This window comes from Hemiscyllium ocellatum, chromosome 45 (genome assembly GCF_020745735.1).
Source record: "Hemiscyllium ocellatum isolate sHemOce1 chromosome 45, sHemOce1.pat.X.cur, whole genome shotgun sequence".
Classification (NCBI taxonomy): domain Eukaryota; kingdom Metazoa; phylum Chordata; class Chondrichthyes; order Orectolobiformes; family Hemiscylliidae; genus Hemiscyllium; species Hemiscyllium ocellatum.
The window spans coordinates 5,536,654-5,554,576 of record NC_083445.1 but is presented as its reverse complement, the minus strand read 5'-3'; the positions used below and the strand labels follow the sequence as shown (position 1 = coordinate 5,554,576).

Genomic DNA, 17,923 nt, shown 5'->3' with positions numbered 1-17,923 from the left:
GGCAAGCATGCTAAACATTGTCTTAACCACTCTATTTAATGTCCACTCCTGCTAAGTCTGGTATTCCTACAACCTATCCCACAATTGTTGGTTTGCTTGGGAAGACACGTCGAGCCGTGAGTCATTGTGGGTCGCACAGTTGAGATTGCCTTCAGGAATCACAGCTTTCCACCAATTCACACATGTTGCAGTTTGCTAATCCTAACAGATTGTCGCATTCCGATTAATACAAGGTGCTGAAATATCCAAATCCAAATGCCTAGACTCAGAAAGAGAAGCCAAAAAACCAATCCAAGTATGGATAGATCTAACTTGCTAAGGAACCGAGGGAGGACACACCATGGTTTGAGGGCCCCATATGAGCGAGGGAGTGTACTTTTGGCTAACTTTCTCCTTGTTGATAGTTGACAGTGGGCTCTCTGGCCTCAAATAATGCTGATCTCATTAACATTGATCTCACCCAGTGCACACCCTGTGCATTGTAACGTTATGCCTCTGTCTAAGTCTTCTTACAACCTCTGATCAGTACATCCTTGCTTACTATGATCTGCCTGTACTGCTCATAAACAAAACTATTCATTGTACTCCGGTACACATGACAATAAATCAAACAATCGATCAATCAACAAAGCTGTGAAACATGGATCCTTTGCTAACTCTTCTTAACTCCCTCTGCTGGTACATGAATTTCACAAATGACCAAAAGAAGTGTTGCGCAGAGTTCTATTTTTAATTCCCCTGTAATTTTTCTCCTGTCACTGCTCAGACTGGTAACCCTGGCAGGAGCAGTGAGACTGACTGCATTTTCTGTCGCTTTAAGGATTTAATTTCCCTGATAGTAGATTCATTTCTAAGCATTTAATTTAAAGTCTATCTTCCATTGCCATTTCAAAATAAGGGTTCCCAATCCATTTGGAGTCATCTGGTCATAGAGAACTCAAGTCTTGTGATAAAAGACACACTTTATTGAAGTTTTTCATCTTACAAAGATCAGAACAAATTGCAAGATGTAACAAAAAACAGGTATTCTTGCAAACTGTCCTGATTCATGCATTTTGACAAAACGTATCACTTTTCAGCAATAAAATGAGCATGCTCAAACACCGTTGTTACACCATCAGGCAAAGAAAGGTTGGCATTATAGATCAAGGTACAGCAGATAATTTGTACACAGCAAACTCCCAGGTACCAAAACAGAAATTGCTGGAGAATCTCAGCAGGTCTGTGGAAGGAATGCAGAGCTAACGATTCAAGTCCAGTGACCCTCTTTCCAGAATTGTTTGTCGGTGATGATCATAAACAGCGGACCAGGACATTGGAGAGGATTTCCCTACTGTCCCTTTAAAATCCAGGCGAAAACTGTTACATCCACTCCGTGCAGGAACACAGTGAAACTGTTCCGTGTCACGTCATGTGATTCAACGTCTGCTCGATTGTAAAACTTAGAAGTCTTGCTTTTCTGAACTTTCTCAACTTAAAAAAGTACGGCGAACAGAAGACTTGACAGAAAGTGACATCTGATTTACTCAAGAATCCCATTGAATCTGTCGAAAGAAAAGATGAGAACATTTTGGGTACTTTCAAATTCTCAACTTTATTCTTAAACCATCCCATGGCCCACCCCTCCCTATTCCTTTGACCCTACCAGCTTCCAGGCTCTCAATACTCCCCTAGTCTCATACGCATCCTAAATTTACTTTGTTGCATCGTTGATGGGTGTACCTTCAGCAGCTTTAACCCCTCAGCTAAGGAATTCCATCACTTAGCCCCACCGTCTCTCTACCCCTCTCTCCTCAAGCTCTCGTTCTTTGAGCTGGAGTGACCCACTGTCAAACATTGCCTGGTAAGTCCTCGTCTGCCAGCCTCTTTGGAATATCCCACCAAATTGAGGGTGCTATACAAATGCAAGATGAGGCCCAAAACAGTCTCGGCCAGATATTTTCCCGTGTTTGGCTCAGGAAGGTTCGCAACAAGAAGTAAAGAGCTATTTCCTGAGGCTTTATATCATCTGTAAAGGTCTATTCCCTCAGGTAATATCTAATAATGAATAATTCAACTGAACTTGGAAGTCATTACATGGTTTGAAAAGGATTACCTAACATTAATAATCAATGTGACTCTCCTTTAGTCTCTTGGACTCAAGACTGAACTCAACTCAAAAGCATGACATTAAATTTGTCCTTTTCTACTGACTGGAAAGAGTCTTAGTGTAAGATTTGTGTACCACAACTATCCCCAGATCTTAACACCAATTTATCTGCAATTACTTGCTCAGAATCAGGGCTAATTTCTTAAGCTGGCAAAGCTTTTCAGTTCTGAAGAAGGTCATGCTGGGCTCAAAACATGAACTCTGTTCCTCTCTCGGCATTTGCTGCCGGATCTGCTGAGTTTCGGGTTTTATTGCAGACACCAAGCATCTGCAATATTACAGTTTATGACGTTAATAACAACATTATCCATTTTTGTTAAGTACAGAGCAAGGAGACATTCATTTAAAATCATAGATTCATAGAATCCCCACAGTGTGGAAGCAGGCCATTCAGCCCATTGAGTCTACACCAACCCTCCAAAGGGCATCCCACCCAGATCTGCCCCATCCCTGCATTTCCCATGGCTAGCCCACACATCCCTGGGCACTATAGGCAATGTAGCACGGTCAATCCATCTTGGGACTGTGGGAGGAAACCTGTACAGACACAGGGAGATTGTGCAAACTCCACACGGAGAGTCGCCTGAGGCTGGAATCATTAGATTAGATTAGATTTTTTTTTTCATTAGATTACCTACAGTGTGGAAACAGGGCCTTCGGCCCAACAAGTCCACACCGACCCGCCGAAGCGCAACCCACCCATACCTCTACATTTACCCCTTACCTCGCACTACGGGCAATTTAGCATAGCCAATTCACCTGACCCGCACATCTTTGTGACTGTGGGAGGAAACCCACGCAGACACGGGGAGAACGTGCAAACTCCACACAGTCAGTCGCCTGAGGCAGGAATCGAACCCAGATTGCTGGTGAGGCAGCAGGGCTAACCATTGAGCCTCCATGCTGCCCCAAGTGTGGTGGAGGCTGGATCTTTAAAAACGAGGTGAATAGATGGTTGGATGATGAAGCAGCCTTGATGGGCTGAATGGCCAACCCTTGCTCTTACATCCCATGTTCTCATTTTTGGGATGTGAAGGTCGATGGCTGGGCTGAGACTTGTGGCCCATCCCTAATTGCCCTCAAGAACATGGTGTTGGCCTGCCTTCTTGAACCACTGCAGTCTACTTGTTGCAAGGATCCGCACAGTGCTTATTTCTGTCACAGTTAAATACAAAGGAATGCCTTGCTCAGTCACTTCAGAATGCTGCAAAGTCAACCATGTGACAATCAAAGGTTGGCCAGACCAAGTAAGGATAGCAGAATTGAATTGAATGGAATTGAATTTATTGTCACGTGTACCGAGGCACAGTGAGAAGTTTTGTCTTGTGAGCAATACAGGCATATCTCAGAGTTAAGTCGCACAGATAAGTAAATAATAGGTAAACAGCGGTGAAAACAAAAACACAGGTACAGGCGAATGTTAAGAGTTTGTGAGTCCATTCAGTATCCTAACAACACTAGGGTAGGAACTGTTTTGAAACCGGCTGGTGCGTGTGTTGAGGCTTCTGTACTTTCTCCCCGATGGTAGAGGTTGTAGAAAAACATTGCCAGGGTGGGATGGATAAGGTGTGGTTTTATGATAATAACACAGTAGTCAAGCAATGAGACATCTACAGTAGGACATTGTTCATCCTAATGACCAATAGCCCATCAATTAGTTATGTACGCCATTCAGCCCATCAGTCCACTCCACCATTCAATGAGATCATAGCTGATCTCTTAACCCTCAACTCCACTTTGCTGTCTTTTATTTAACAGGAAGGGACAGAAATAGCGTTAGAGATGATGACCAAGGATAGAGGCACCATGTTGGCTTTTTCACAACCGTGTGAAAGACAAGGGTCATGTCCTTGTAACTTGATAATTGATTTTAAATAAGATATCAAGATGTTGGCAGAGAAAGGGTTGATCTTTCAGAAAGCCTTCCATGAAGTACCTGACTAGAGACCTTTGCACTGAATATGTTTTTTTACGAAATTAGCGGCAATCTGCTGGGAAATTGAGGAGAAAGTGAGGACTGCAGATGTTGGAGATCAGAGTTGAGAGTGTGGTGCTGGAAAAGCACAGCAGGTCAGGCAGCATCCGAGAAGGAGGAAAATCAACATTTCAGGAAAAAGCCTTTCCTTTCCTGATGAAGGGCTTATGCCCGAAATGTTGATTCTCCTGCTCCTCAGATGCTGCCTGACTTCCTGTGCTTTTCCAGCACTATGTCCTCAACTGCTAGGGGATTAAGACTTGGCTGAAAGCCTATTGTCCAGAAGTTGCCAATGAATGCATATCTACATGGAGTTTGCTCCTGTTTCTCCCCAAAGTCCAAAGATGTGCACGTTAGGTGGATTGGCCATGGGAAATACAAGGTAACAGGGAAATGGAAAGGGGGTGGATCTGGGTGGGATGCTCTTTGGAGTTTTGGTGTGGACAAGATGGGCTGAATGGCCTGCTTCCACATTCTAGGGATTCTATGAAATGGGACAGACTAGAGCATTGTCTTTCTCCAGAGTTCCTAGAACGCTAGGGGCCTAATGGGTTTCCTGCAATTTTCCAGACATTTAAAAACTTGACCGCCTTTTTCAGTTTTACAAGTTACATTTAATGGAAAACAATCATTCCACAAAACCACTATAAAACCATTATAGATAGGAGCAAACATAGGTCATTGAGCCCATCAAATCTGCTCCCCCACTCAATGGTTGACCTGATAATCTTCAACTACACTCTCCTGCCTTTTTCCTTCATTCCCTTAATAATTAAAAGGTCATTTTTGGAATACTTTAGTCAATTCTGGTCTCTCTGCTAAAGGAAAGATGCTGTTGAACTTGAAAAGGTTCAGAATATGATATGGAGGTGCCAGTGGTGGACTGAGGTGGACAATGTTAAAAATCCCATAACAATAAGTTCAGAAAAAATTTACAAGGATGTTGCCAGGGTTGGAGGGTTTGAGCGACAGGGAGAGGCTGAATAGGCCTGGGGCTGTTTTCCCTGGAGCGTTGGAGGCTGAGGGGTGACCTGTAGAGGTTTATAAGATCATGAGGGACATGGGTAGGTTGAATAGACAAAGTCTTTTCCCCAGAGTAAGGGAGTCCAAAACTAGAGAGCGTAGGATTAATGTGAGAGGGGTACGCAAGCTTTGTGAAGGTTTGTAGCTCAGGTTGAGGTTTACGGTGTAGGTTTGCTCGCTGAGCTGTAGGTTTGATATCCAGACGTTTCATTACCTGGCTAGGTAACATCATCAGTGGGGACCTCCAAGTGAAGCGAAGCTGTTGTCTCCTGCTTTCTATTTATATCTTTCTCCTGGATGGGGTTCCTGGGGTTTGTGGTGATGTCATTTCCTGAGAGGGGTAAGATTTAAAAAGGACCCAAGGAGCAACGTTTTCACACGGAGGGTGGTGCGTGTTTGGAATGAGCTGCCAGAGGAAGAGGTGGAGTCTGGTACAATTGCAACATTTAAAAGGTACCTGGATGGGTATATGAGTAGGAAGGGTTTGGAGGGATATGGGCCGGGTGCTGGCAAATGGGACTAGATTAATTTAGGATATCTGGTCGGCATGAACGAGTTGGACCTAAGGGTCTGATTCCGTGCTGTACATCTCTATGACTCTAAATGTGTCTGTCTCAGCCTTGAATATACTTAATAACCCAACCTCTATAGTCAAGAATTCCACAAATTCACCACCCTCGAAAATAAATTCCTCCACACCTCTCTCTTAACCATGCATTCGTCCACACAATTGCATTTTACTTCAGTTTCGGATATATATATATATCCGAAAGGAGGAAAGGTGACACTGTTGGGGTTCCACAGAATTTTGCAATACATTATGAGTTTCTTTCAACAAAGATCTGTTTAGATTAGATTACTTACAGTGTGGAAACAGGCCCTTCAGCCCAACAAGTCCACACCGACCCGCCGAAGCGCAACCCACCCATACCCCTACATATACCCCTTACCTAACACTACGGGCAATTTAGCATGGCCAATTCACCCTGACCCGCACATCTTTGGACTGTGGGAGGAAACCGGAGCACCCGGAGGAAACCCACGCAGACACGGGGAGAACGTGCAAACTCCACACAGTCAGTCGCCTGAGGCAGGAATCGAACCCGGGTCTCAGGCGCTGTGAGGCAGCAGTGCTAACCACTGTGCCACCGTGCTGCCCATGTTGTGAAGCACCGAGCTAAAGAAAGTAGTTTGAACCACATTTACGTGCTGTTTTCATACATGCCTGCTTCCTCAAAGCACAGCTATTAGGAGAGAGAGTCCAGGTATGTATCAGTGGAAGTATTTAGAAATTCTAGAGCAGGAGGAGATCAGAGTTTCTCTCCAGTGAAGGTAAACAATCCAATGGCACAGGCAAAGAAGCTCACATGGAATAAACTCACATGGAAGTGGTTGAGGCGGGTACATTAACAACATTTAAAAGGCATTTGGACAAATACATGGAGAGGAAAGGATTATAAGGATATGGGCCAAGTGCAGGGAAATGGGGTTCGCGTGGATGGACATTTTGGGTGGCATGGACCAGTCTGGGCCATAGGGCCTGTCTCTGTGCTGTGGGACTCCATGACTCTCTATGAAGCAATGAGATTTTGTCTCTGTGTCCTACCTAATATCTAGCCTCAAAAAACGTCATGAAAAATGAGTATCCTGTCAGTATTACATTGATATATCAGGGAGTTTGCTGCGTACAAATTAGCTCCTGCCTTCCTCCAATGATGACTATCCGTTAAATGTACCTCATCAACCATAAAATATTTTGAGATGTCCTGAGGCCATGGAAGGTGCTAAATCAACTCATTTTTGTTACTATAAAGAAATTTGTGTTCCTAGCTGTTGGTGGGACAGGTACCAGAATTGCAGAGTTGGTCATTAATTTGGGATCAACTGACTCTTAGAAAGTGGAACTGATTGTTAGCTTTAAGAGTTGCTTAAAGACACTACCAAATGCACTGGAATGAGACAATCTTGGAAAGGATGCGAAGCAAGGGCATTTCATATTAACTTGCGGATCATGGATGGAGAGGGTGTGATAGCCTGAATGGCTGGGTTTATTTGGGGTTGTTTATGTTGTGGTGGTTGAGGTGGAAACCCCGAACCATTTAGAAAGGATCTAGATTTGCCTCTGAAGTGCTGGACTCTGTTGGAAATTGGGATCAGAATGTGCGCCTGGTTTAGTCAGCCACACAGCCAAAATGGGCTGAATGGCCTCTTTCTGTGTCATGACCCTTCTATGGTTCAATGGTTTCCTGGGGGCTGGTTGGACGGATAAGATTCCAAAAGCATGGACAGGGAACTAAGCTGGATGGTCAGCCATGATCATATTAAATAACAGATCAGACTCGAAGGGCCATGTGGTTGAGACCAGCTCCTATTTTCTATGCTTTTAATACGACTATAAACAAGGAATAGTTTATTCCGTTGACAAATGATTATATTTATTTCTCCTTTGGAAAAATTCAACTGCAGTCTCAGGGAAATAGGGCAGGTCTGGTTCCCCTCAGCACCCGGTTCTCTGAGTCACAGAAGCTTGAATTATTGATCATGTCTTTAATTATTTAGCCTCCCATAAAACCAAACAACATTAATATCACTTGGAATTGTTTCAGCTCCTAAACACTGGCTCTGTGAAGCTAAATCACTGCACGCCTTGAACAGTTTTCTGTGTTAATGCCCACAAGTACAAAGTATTCTTTTTAATATAAATAACAGCTCAAAGGTGAGTTTGCTTAGAAGTTACATTGAGTGACTTGCAGGGCTGTACTTTACTTCTCTCAGACTTTTCAGAAAGAAAGGACAGTGGTCCCAATGCAGCAATGTTGGCAGTCCCAAAGTAATTACATCACTCAAAATACTCGATATTAGGGTAGAACATAGGGTAATACAGCGCAGAACAGGCCCTTCAGCCCTCAATGTTGTGCCGACCTGTGAACAAATCTAAGTCTATCCCCTTTTACTATCCCATTATCATCCATGTGCTTATCCAAGGATTGTTTAAATCTCCCTAATGTGGCTGAGTTGACTACATTAGCAGGTAGGGCATTCCACGCCCTTACCACTCTCTGAGTAAAGAACCTGCCTCTGACATCTGTCTTAAATCCATCACCCCTCAATTTGTAGTTATGCCCCCTCGTACACGCTGATGTCAACATCCTAGGAAAAAGGTTTCCCGGCCTATCACCCTCACCTTGACCTCCTTCCACCTATCCCACCTCCATCGCCCCTCCCCCAAGTCCCTCCTCCCTACCTTTTATCTTAGCCTGCTTGGCTACTCTCTCTCATTCCTGATGAAGGGCTTATGCTCGAAACGTCGAATTCCCGATTCCTGAGATGCTGCCTGGCCTGCTGTGCTTTGACCAGCAACACATTTTCAGCAAAAGGTTTTCACTGTCTAGCCTATCTAATCCTCTGATCATCTTGTATGTCTCTATCAAATTCCCTCTTAGCCTTCTTCTTTCCAATGAGAACAGACCCAAGTCTCTCAGCCTTTCCTCACGAGACCCTCCCTCCAGACCAGGCAACATCCTGGTAAATCTCCTCTGCACCTTTTCCAATGCTTCCACATCCTTCCCGAAATATGGCGACCAGAGCTGTACACATTATCCCAAGTGTGGCCACACTAACATTTTGTACAGTCGCAGCATGATATTGTGGCTCCGGAACTCAATCTCTCTACAAGTGAAATCTAACACACCATATGCCTTCTGAACAGCACTAACCACCTGGGTGGCAACTTTCACTGATCTATGTACATGGACTCCAAGATCCCTCTGCACATCCAGATGTTGCAAGACTGAGAGGAAAGCCCAGAACTCCTTACTCTAGAGAGGCAAGATTGAGGGGTGGGCTGATCAGGTTTTCTGAAATTATCAACAGGGTATGACCACACCTCAACCATCTCCAGCCACTGGCCCGAAGGGAGCCCAGATCTTGATGCCATAACCACAAGACTGTCACTGATAAATCCAATCAGGAATGTGACATCTTTACTCAGGGAGTGGGGAGAACATTCCAACAGGAAGTGATGAGTGTCAAATATTAATAGAAATTGAATCCAGGATGGCAAGAAGTGCAATAGAAAGTTGAGAGGGAGCTAAGCAGGGAGACAGGACCAACACACCCCCTGAAATGTCCCCTGAAATCCATACCTGGCAACAGTCAATGCTCTAGCTGATCATTGTGTGTGGACCTCTGGACCCATCTCATCTCATGGAGAGAACGTTGAAGAGGGAATGCATGGAAGGTAGATAGGCTGAATGGCCTGTTTCTGCACTGTTTTTCGGAACCACCTTTATAAAGCTGTTGCTATGATGCTGGAGACACCCCCTGCCTTTGAAGTTGGAAGGGAGAATCATTTCCTGGTCCACTTGGTACATGACAAGTCACGGAGATTACAATCCATTGCATTGCTTGTGTCACCCAGGCACAGGCTGTGCATTGTCCCGTCATGCCCCAGCAATAACAGATAATCATCTCAAATCTAATCCATTTTAAAGAAAGAATTTAAAGAGCTCACATCAGTGTCACCGTATGCCATTTTGCGAATGAGGTTCCTTGCCATAAAGTTTCTCAGGTTGGATTGGAGGGTTTGAGCTACAGGGAGAGGCTGAATTGTTTTCCCTGGAGCATCAGAGGCTGAGGGGTGACTTCATAGAGGTTTATAAAATCCTGAGGGGCATGGATAGGATAAGTAGGCAAAGTCTTTTCCCTGGGATCGGAAAGTCCAGATCTAGAGGTCATAGGTTTAGGGTGAGAGGGGAAAGATATAAAAGAGACCTAAGGGGCAACCTTTTTATGCAGAGGGTGGTACGTGTATGGAATGAGCTGCCAGAGGAAGTGGTGGATGCTGGTACAATTGCAATATTTAAGAGGCATCTGGATGGGTATATGAATAGGAAGGGTTTGGAGGGATATGGGCTATGTGCTGGCAGGTGGGACTAGATTGGGTTGGGATATCTGGTCGGCATGGAACGGGTTTGACTGAAGGGTCTGTTTCCATGCTGTATATCTCTATGACTCTATAACTCGGTAAAAACCCTCATTGAGTGATCAGTTTGAGATGTCAGTGTATTTAATAAGTACAAGTCCGAACAGTATTGTCAGTTTTATTATAAAGGCACTTAATTTGAATCTTTTTTGTGCACAACAAGAGGAGATATCAATAACAAAGAATATTTTTCAAATCAAATGCAGGTGTCAGATATTCCCAAGTCATGTAGGTAACTTTCTGCGTGCCCTGCACTGTGCTTCAAACTTAGTTTCATAAAAACATCTCCATCCATCATGCCAGATGTCTCTCAGAGGGATCCCCAGTTAGTGGCATTTCCTCTGCATTTGCTGCTTTGATTCCCACCCACAAGACTGTTTCTCAAGGCAATCCCAAATTCTTGTCACGCAGAACCCCCATTGGTTTCAGACTGAAAATCCTTTCATCTAATCAGCGTGCGTTGCATTTCAATGAACCCTGTGCCTACTGCTGAACAGTCTTGATAAAAGACAATAGGAGGTGTTGCTGTCAAGTTGTGTCCAAGCATAAAATATAGACAATCTGTTTCAGGCACATTTCTCAACTGGTCTCCGGCAAATAATTTTTTGGTGGATGAAGGGCTTTTGCCCGAAACGTCGGTTTTCCTGCTCCTCGGATGCTGCCTGACCTGCTGTGCTTTTCCAGCACCACTCTGATCCGGACTCTGGTTTCCAGCCTCTGCAGTCCTCACTTTTGCCTGGCGAATATTTGCTGAGCCAATCAGCTTGGTTAACCCGTCCTCGGCTTTCTTTGACGTGATGTCTCCATGCATCTCATTCGGTGACAACTGTCACCTCCCGCAGGCTTCGAAACAGAGAGGTTGAGCCTTCCCCCTCTCTCCTGTCTCCTTCTGAATGCAGCAAGTTGCTAGCGTTTCTTCTCCAGCCAAGGCGAGACGCCTTTGAGGGGTCATGCAGGAGTCCATCCGAGATGCTAAAGCCATCAAAAGGCCAGTGCGGAGAAATGGTGTTGAGGGACCAGATCAGTCATATCCTGGTTGACAAGCAGGAGGCTGGGAGAACACAGCAAGCCGGGCAGCAGCAGGAGGTGGAGAAGTCAATGTTTCAAGCTAACCCTCCTTCTGGATTGTAGCATTACACTCGAAACGTTGACTTCTTCACCTCCTGATGCTGCCCGGCTTGGTGTGTTCTTCCAGCCTCCACCTTGGATTCCAGCATCTGCAGCTTTTTTTGTCTATATCCTGGTTGTAGCAGTGTCAATGGGCCGAATGGCCTTGACCCATTTCAAAGACATTTGGCCAGGTGCATGAGAAGGAAAGGTTTAGAGGGATATGGGGCAAACACGGGTAAGTGGAACTAGTTTAGTTTGGGGGACTTGGTCGGCACAGTCGAGTTGGAGTGAAGGGTTTGTTTCCATTATGTATGACTCCATGCTAAAAGGCATGGGTGAAACAATGCTGTAAGTTAACTGATAGCACTCTGGAATCACACACGCTAAGCCACACTGACCACCCCTCTCTCCCCCTCCACCTCCCTCCCCAACTGAGTAACCATTGACACTCTGACTTACAGCTCAGTGCCAAAATCCGAGCGAATTAATTTACTTAACCCGAGGAGGTCAGTCTTGTCAATGAGGTTGGGGAGGGGACTATACAGATGGTTAATGCTGTGGTTTCTCTGTTGTTTGGGCCGGTCTCTCTAATGAGTGCTTTCCATAAGCCTACTGAAGAAGGTATGGTTACTGCGATGGCTCTATCCTCCACTCCCCTTTCCCTCCAAATACCCAATCCTCCCACACAGAGTTTTGCTTTTTCCATCGGCTGTCTTATCATCTCCAACCTTTTTATCTGATCTTTGATTCAATCCTTGATCCTATTCTCGATATGAAACATAACAAGGCATGTGGGAACATGGTGTTGAGATGCGATAGAATAGGTAGAGCCCTGATTTGGCATGTTGTGGTGCAGACCCGATGGGCCGAATGGCATAATTCTGTGAGGAACTGGAACCTCATTGTTACTGTTAGCTTTTGCCTGATCTTGTGGTTGAGCAAATGAGAGATGGAGCTAACTTTTGTTCCATCCACAACTCCAACTGGGTGCATTTGTTACTGACCATCATCCTCCAGTATCAGTCCCTGGAGCCCGTAGACACGTCAAGGTGGGTGCATCCTGCAGATGGTAAGCTCACCTCTCTACCTTCCCACTCAGTCTCTCTCCTCCTCCTCTCTCTGCCTTTGTCTCACCATTTTCTCTCTGCTCCACCTCCCTCCACGTCTCCCCATCTCTCTCTTTGAATGCCAAGTGCAGACTTCGCAAAACACTTACTTTCTGCCTGAAAATATGACCCTGAGCTTCCAGTTGCCTACCACTTCACCACCCCACCCTGCTCCCTGGCCAACATCTGTGTCTCAGGCTGGCTGCAGTGCTCCAGTGATCTTGTGGTTGAACAAATGAGAGATGGGGCTAACTTTTGTTCCATCCACAACTCCAACTCGCTGCACTTGTTACTGACCATCATCCTCCACTATCCGGAGGCCGTAGGAGCCCGTAGACACATCAAGGTGGGTGCATCCTGCAGATGGCACCTCATTGTCCACTTGGAGACCCTGTAGCCTTCACGAGTTAGAATCGAGTTCAATAGTTTGAGGGCATGAGCAACTTGCCCAATGCCCTTAACCCAACCCCCCACACACCAGGCCCCTGTCATGGTAACCATCCCATTGTCAGCCACTAATGGTGTCCATTAGTTATTCATTTCCCCAGGCTGACCTTTACACAGGTCCTCTGTCTGCCCAGTTGTTGTTCTCTGTTTGGACTCCATATCCACCTATCCTTTACTCCACCCTCCATCCCACACTCTGACTTCAACATATGCACCAACCTTTCCCTAGCTACGATCAGTTCCGGAAAAGGGTCACTGGACCAGAAATGTTCACTTTGCTTTTGCTCTCCACAGATGCAGCGAGACCTTACATTAGATTAGATTATTTACAGTGTGGAAACAGGCCTTTCGGCCCAACAAGTCCACACCGACCCGCCGAAGCGCAACCCACCCAGACCCCTACATTTACCCCTTACCTAACACTACGGGCAATTTAGCATGGCCAATTCACCTGGCCCCACACATCTTTGGGCTGTGGGAGGAAACCGGAGCATCCCCACGCAGACACGGAGAGAACGTGCAAACTCCACACAGTCAGTCGCCAGAGTCGGGAATTGAACTCGGGTCTCTGGCGCTGTGAGGCAGCAGTGCTAACCACTGTGCCACCCCCCTGCTGAGCTTTCCCAGCAATTTCTGCTTTTGTTACTGATTCCCAGCATCTGCAGTTCTTTTGGGGTTTTTTTCTCTTTCTTACCCCCTCCTTGTCAATTTCTCTCTCTCTCTCTCTCTCTCTCTCTTTCTCTCTACTCACCCCTTTCTCTCTGTCTCTCGCTCTCACTCTCCCCTCTTTTCCCCTCTCTCCACTGCTCTTTTTCTCCTCCTTCCCCCTTTGTCTTCTCTCTCTTTCTTAGCCCACCTAGTGCCTCTGTCTTTCCACACCCTCTCTGTCTCTGCTGCTCTTTCTTTTTTGTCCCCCTTCTCCCTCCCTTCCCAGCATCTCTCTCTGTCCCCTCTCTCTCTCTCTCTCTCTCTCTCTGCCCCCTGCCCAACCTTTTCCCTGCTCTCTCTCTCTCTCTCTCTTCACCATCTTTCTCTCTCCCCCTTCCACGTTCTCCCCGTGTCTGCGTGGGTTTCCTCCGGGTGCTCCAGTTTCCTCCCACAGTCACAAAGATGTGGAGTCAGGTGAGTTGGCCATGCTAAATTGCCCGTAGTGATAGGTAAGGGGTAAATGTAGGGGTATGGGTGGGTTGCCCTTTGGTGGGTCGGTGTGGACTTGATGGGCCGAAGGGCCTGTTTCCACACTGTAAGTAATCTAATCTAATCTAATCTATCTCTGCTTGGATCTCTGTTCCCCATCTCTCTCAGGAAACAAAGTTGGGGACATTGTGATATTAACGTAGAAAACTTGCCAAAGTGTATCTGCAGCTTTGAATCTCATCGGTACCATCTCCCGTTTTCCTTCAAAACAGCAGACTGAAGCCTCAAAACAAAACACAGAAATTGCTGGAGAAGCTCATCAGGTCTTGCAGCATCTACGGGAGGAAAACAGAGTTAACATTTCAAGTCTAGTGTCCCTGCTCCAGAACAAGACGTGAAATGTTAATTCTTTCTCTCTCTCTACAGATGCTACCAGACCTGCTGAGTTTTGCCTGCATTCTCTCTATTTGTTTCAGATTCCCAGCATCTGCTGTTCTTTGTTTTATAGATGAAATATCACGCCCATCATGAGCTAAATGATTCATATTGGTTGTGACAATGGCTTTAACAGTTATTTTAACTGGGTTTTTTGAAGAAAGGTTGTAAGGCAGAGGTGCTGAGTAGTCTGGGAGAAGGTAAAATTTCTGGAGGCTTTGCTTTTCTTAAATGAAGCCTGAATGGGTGTGAGCTGAAAATGTGTTGCTGGAAAAGCGCAGCAGGTCAGGCAGCATCCAAGGAACAGGAGAATCGACGTTTCAGGCATAAGCCCTTCTTCAGGCTTATGCCTGAATCGTCGAATTTCCTGTTCCTTGGATGCTGCCTGACCTGCTGCGCTTTTCCAGCAACACATTTTCAGCTCTGATCTCCAGCATCTGCAGTCCTCACTTTCTCCTGAATGGGTGTGGCCAGCTCTCGCAGATCAGGATTTCTGGGTTTTATTTGTTTTTCAGTAACACCCAAAGCTATTGGGGTCTCAGCAGAGTTGGGAGGCTCAGTGAATGTCTCCTGGCTACTAGTCTCTCTGAATTCTCACTTGATGTATTCTTTCCTCCTGAATTGGAGAACTGCATGTCAGAATTTGCCGTTTCACCAAAGGGTGTGTTTATGGGATAAGACTATAAGACATTGGAGCAGAAATTAGGCCATTCAGCCCATTGAGTCTGCTCCATCATTCAACCATGGCTGACAATCATGGATGTTACTAAATTGGAACAGTTAATTAGGAATAGTTACTGTATCTGTTGTTCTGTTAAATTTTCCAGTAAAGTTATTCTATATCCCTCTTTCTTTGGTTGTATTTTAACTATAATGTCTAAATAGATTGTGTTTTGTTTATCAACAAGTAATTTGAGCAGTTGCATTGCATCAGGAACAAACACTTCCCGTCTGTCTTTACAAATAAGAAAAAGTTAAGGTCTAATTACCTTCTTAAAATATCTCGAGGGAAGCTGGTTTGGTCCATAACAAAATTATGGGTGTCTTGAGCATCAGACTCTTTGTATTTTTACAAATTGAGGAGTGATGGATTTAGGACAAATATTAGGGGTATTTTCTTTACTCAGAGAGTAGTAGAACATGGAACAGCCTGCCTGCAATAGTAGTAGACTCGCCAACGTTAAGGGCATTTAAACGGGGATTCGACATACAGATGGATAATAATGGAACGATATAGGCTAGATGGGCATTAGATTAATCTCGCAGGTCAGCGCAACATCGAGGGCCCAAGGGCCTGTATTGCGCTGTAACGTTCTATGTTCTATGTACTAAATGTCTGAAAATGGTCCTGTCAAAATGTCTAACTCCAAGATTACAGCCATGTGGCCAAACTGTTCCTTTGTTTGTGCCAACATCTTAAACTTTTAAAAGCCTTTTCTGAAGGCCCCAAACCACACTCTTCCTTTTAGAAGCTCATTAAAGCTGTTTCTCCCACCAGGCCTGTGACCAATTGCTCCAATATCCCTCTGCAGCTCTCTGTCCAATATTATTTGTTACTTGCCTCCCATCAAGCGCCTTTGGGGAGGTGTTAGTGTGCTAATGTCTGTACAGACATGTATGTTGTTGTTTGAACATGTTATGTGGGAGGGACTGGATCTGTCTGATCAATCCAACACTTCGTGTTCCAGGTTCAGAACATCTCACAGTCTATAGAGGTCCTGGATCTGCGCACCTATCGTGATCTCCAGTATGTACGGAACACAGAATCATTGATGAAGGTTCTCAACGCCAGGTTGAAAGTCGCATCAGAAAGCCAAACAAACCTGTTAAACAGAAATTTCCAGGTATGGTGCTGCCCCCAGGGGCGAAATCTCTTTTCATCACCAGTTTCCATTCCCAACCTTTGCACAAATGAGTCTCCAGTTGGATAGAACTGTCTGACCAAGTAGCCATTTGAGGTTAGGCATTGAGGATATTTGACTGTGGAGACAATCCATCCCTCAGATGTACATCTCAATCAAAGAATGCGCAGTGCAACGTCTGTGCACTATTATCGAAGCCTGAACATATAGGCACTGCATGCTGGTTCCTCAAGAACATTTTTTCTGCACAGAGAGAGAGCAGAAAGATGCTGGGTCCTTGAGTTAAGTTGATCTCATAAAGCTGCCTACTGGAGCGGTTTGAAGGTTAAATACAATATTCTTTCTCAATGTGGATGTTGCCTTTTGTGCACAACGTAGGTATCCGATAGCAGGACTGGTTCCTGTATCTGGATGTGAGAATGTGTTTCTGTCTGTCTCAGTTTGATCGTGATTCTGCGGGTCTCAGAGTGATTGTGTCTCTGTGAGTCTCAGTGTGATCGCGTTTCTGTGGGTCTCAGTGCGATCATGTTTACGTGGGTCTCAGAGTGATCGTGTTTCTCTGGGTCTCAGTGTGGTCGTGTTTCCGTCGGTCACAGTGCGGTTGTGTTTCTGTGAGATCTCAGTGTAATCGTGTTCCTGTGAATCTCAGTGTGATCATGTTTCTGTGTGTCTCAGTGTGACCGTGTTTCTGTGGGTCTCAGTGTGGTCGTGTCTCTGTGGGACCCAGTGTGATCGTGTCTCCGTGTGTCTCAATGTGGTCGTGTTTCTATGAGTCCCAGAGTGGTCGTGTTTGAGTCGGTCTCAGTGTTATCGTGTTTCTGTGAATCTCAGTGTGATCATGTTTCTGTGGGTGTCAGTGTGATCGTGTTTCTGTGGGTCTCAGTGTGATCGTGTTTCTGTGGGTCTCAGTGTGATGGTGTTGTTGTGTGTCTCTGTGTGATCGTGTTTCTGTGGGTCACAGTGCAATCTTGTTTCTGTCGTTCTTAGTGTGCAAGTTTTTCTGTTGGTCTCATTGTGTTTATTTTTCTGTGGGTCACAATGTGGTCGTGTTTCTGCGTATTTCAGTGTGGTTGTGTTTCTGTGGGTCTCTGTAATATTGTGTTGCTGTGGGTCTCCGGGTGGTCGTGTTTCTGTGAGACTTAGTGTGGTCGTGTTTCTGTGAATCTCAATATGGTCGTGTTTCTTTGGGTCTCAGTGTGTTCGTGTTTCTGTGGGTCACAGTGTGGTCGCGTTTCTGTGGGTCTCAGTGTGGTCATGTTGCTGTGGGTTTCAGTGTGATCGTGTTTCTGTGGGTCACAGTGTGATCGTGTTTCTGTGGGTCACAGTGTGATCGTGTTTCTGTGGGTCTCAGTGTGATCGTGTTTCCGCGTGTCACAGTGTCGTCGTGTTTCTGTGGGTCTCAGTGTGATCGTGTTTCTGTGAGACTCAGTGTGGTCGTGTTTCCATGAATCTCAATGTGGTCGTGTTTCTGTTGGTCTCAGTGTGATCGTGTTTCTGTGGGTCTCTGTATGATCGTGTTTCTGTGGGTCTCAGTGTGATCGTGTTTCTGCGTGTCTCAGTGTGACCACATTTCTGTCGGTCTCAGTGTGATCGTGTGTCTGTGGGTCTCAGTGTGATCATGTTTTTGTGGGTCTCAGTGCGTTCGTGTTTCTGTGGGTCTCCGTGTGATTGTGTTTCAGTGGGTCTCAGTATGGT

At 45.5% G+C, this 17,923-nt stretch overlaps 1 protein-coding gene across 5 annotated transcripts in view; it reads left to right on the top strand.

Annotated features, from left to right (window-relative positions):
- The window catches only part of olfm2a (olfactomedin 2a), a 294,040-nt gene that overhangs the window by 96,446 nt on the left and 179,671 nt on the right, over window positions 1-17,923 (top strand). For all 5 annotated transcript variants that reach the window (XM_060854991.1, XM_060854990.1, XM_060854992.1 and 2 more), the window contains one exon: window positions 16,055-16,210. In XM_060854991.1, the coding sequence (XP_060710974.1) occupies window positions 16,055-16,210 (156 nt within the window). The remainder of the gene's footprint in view (window positions 1-16,054; window positions 16,211-17,923) is intronic.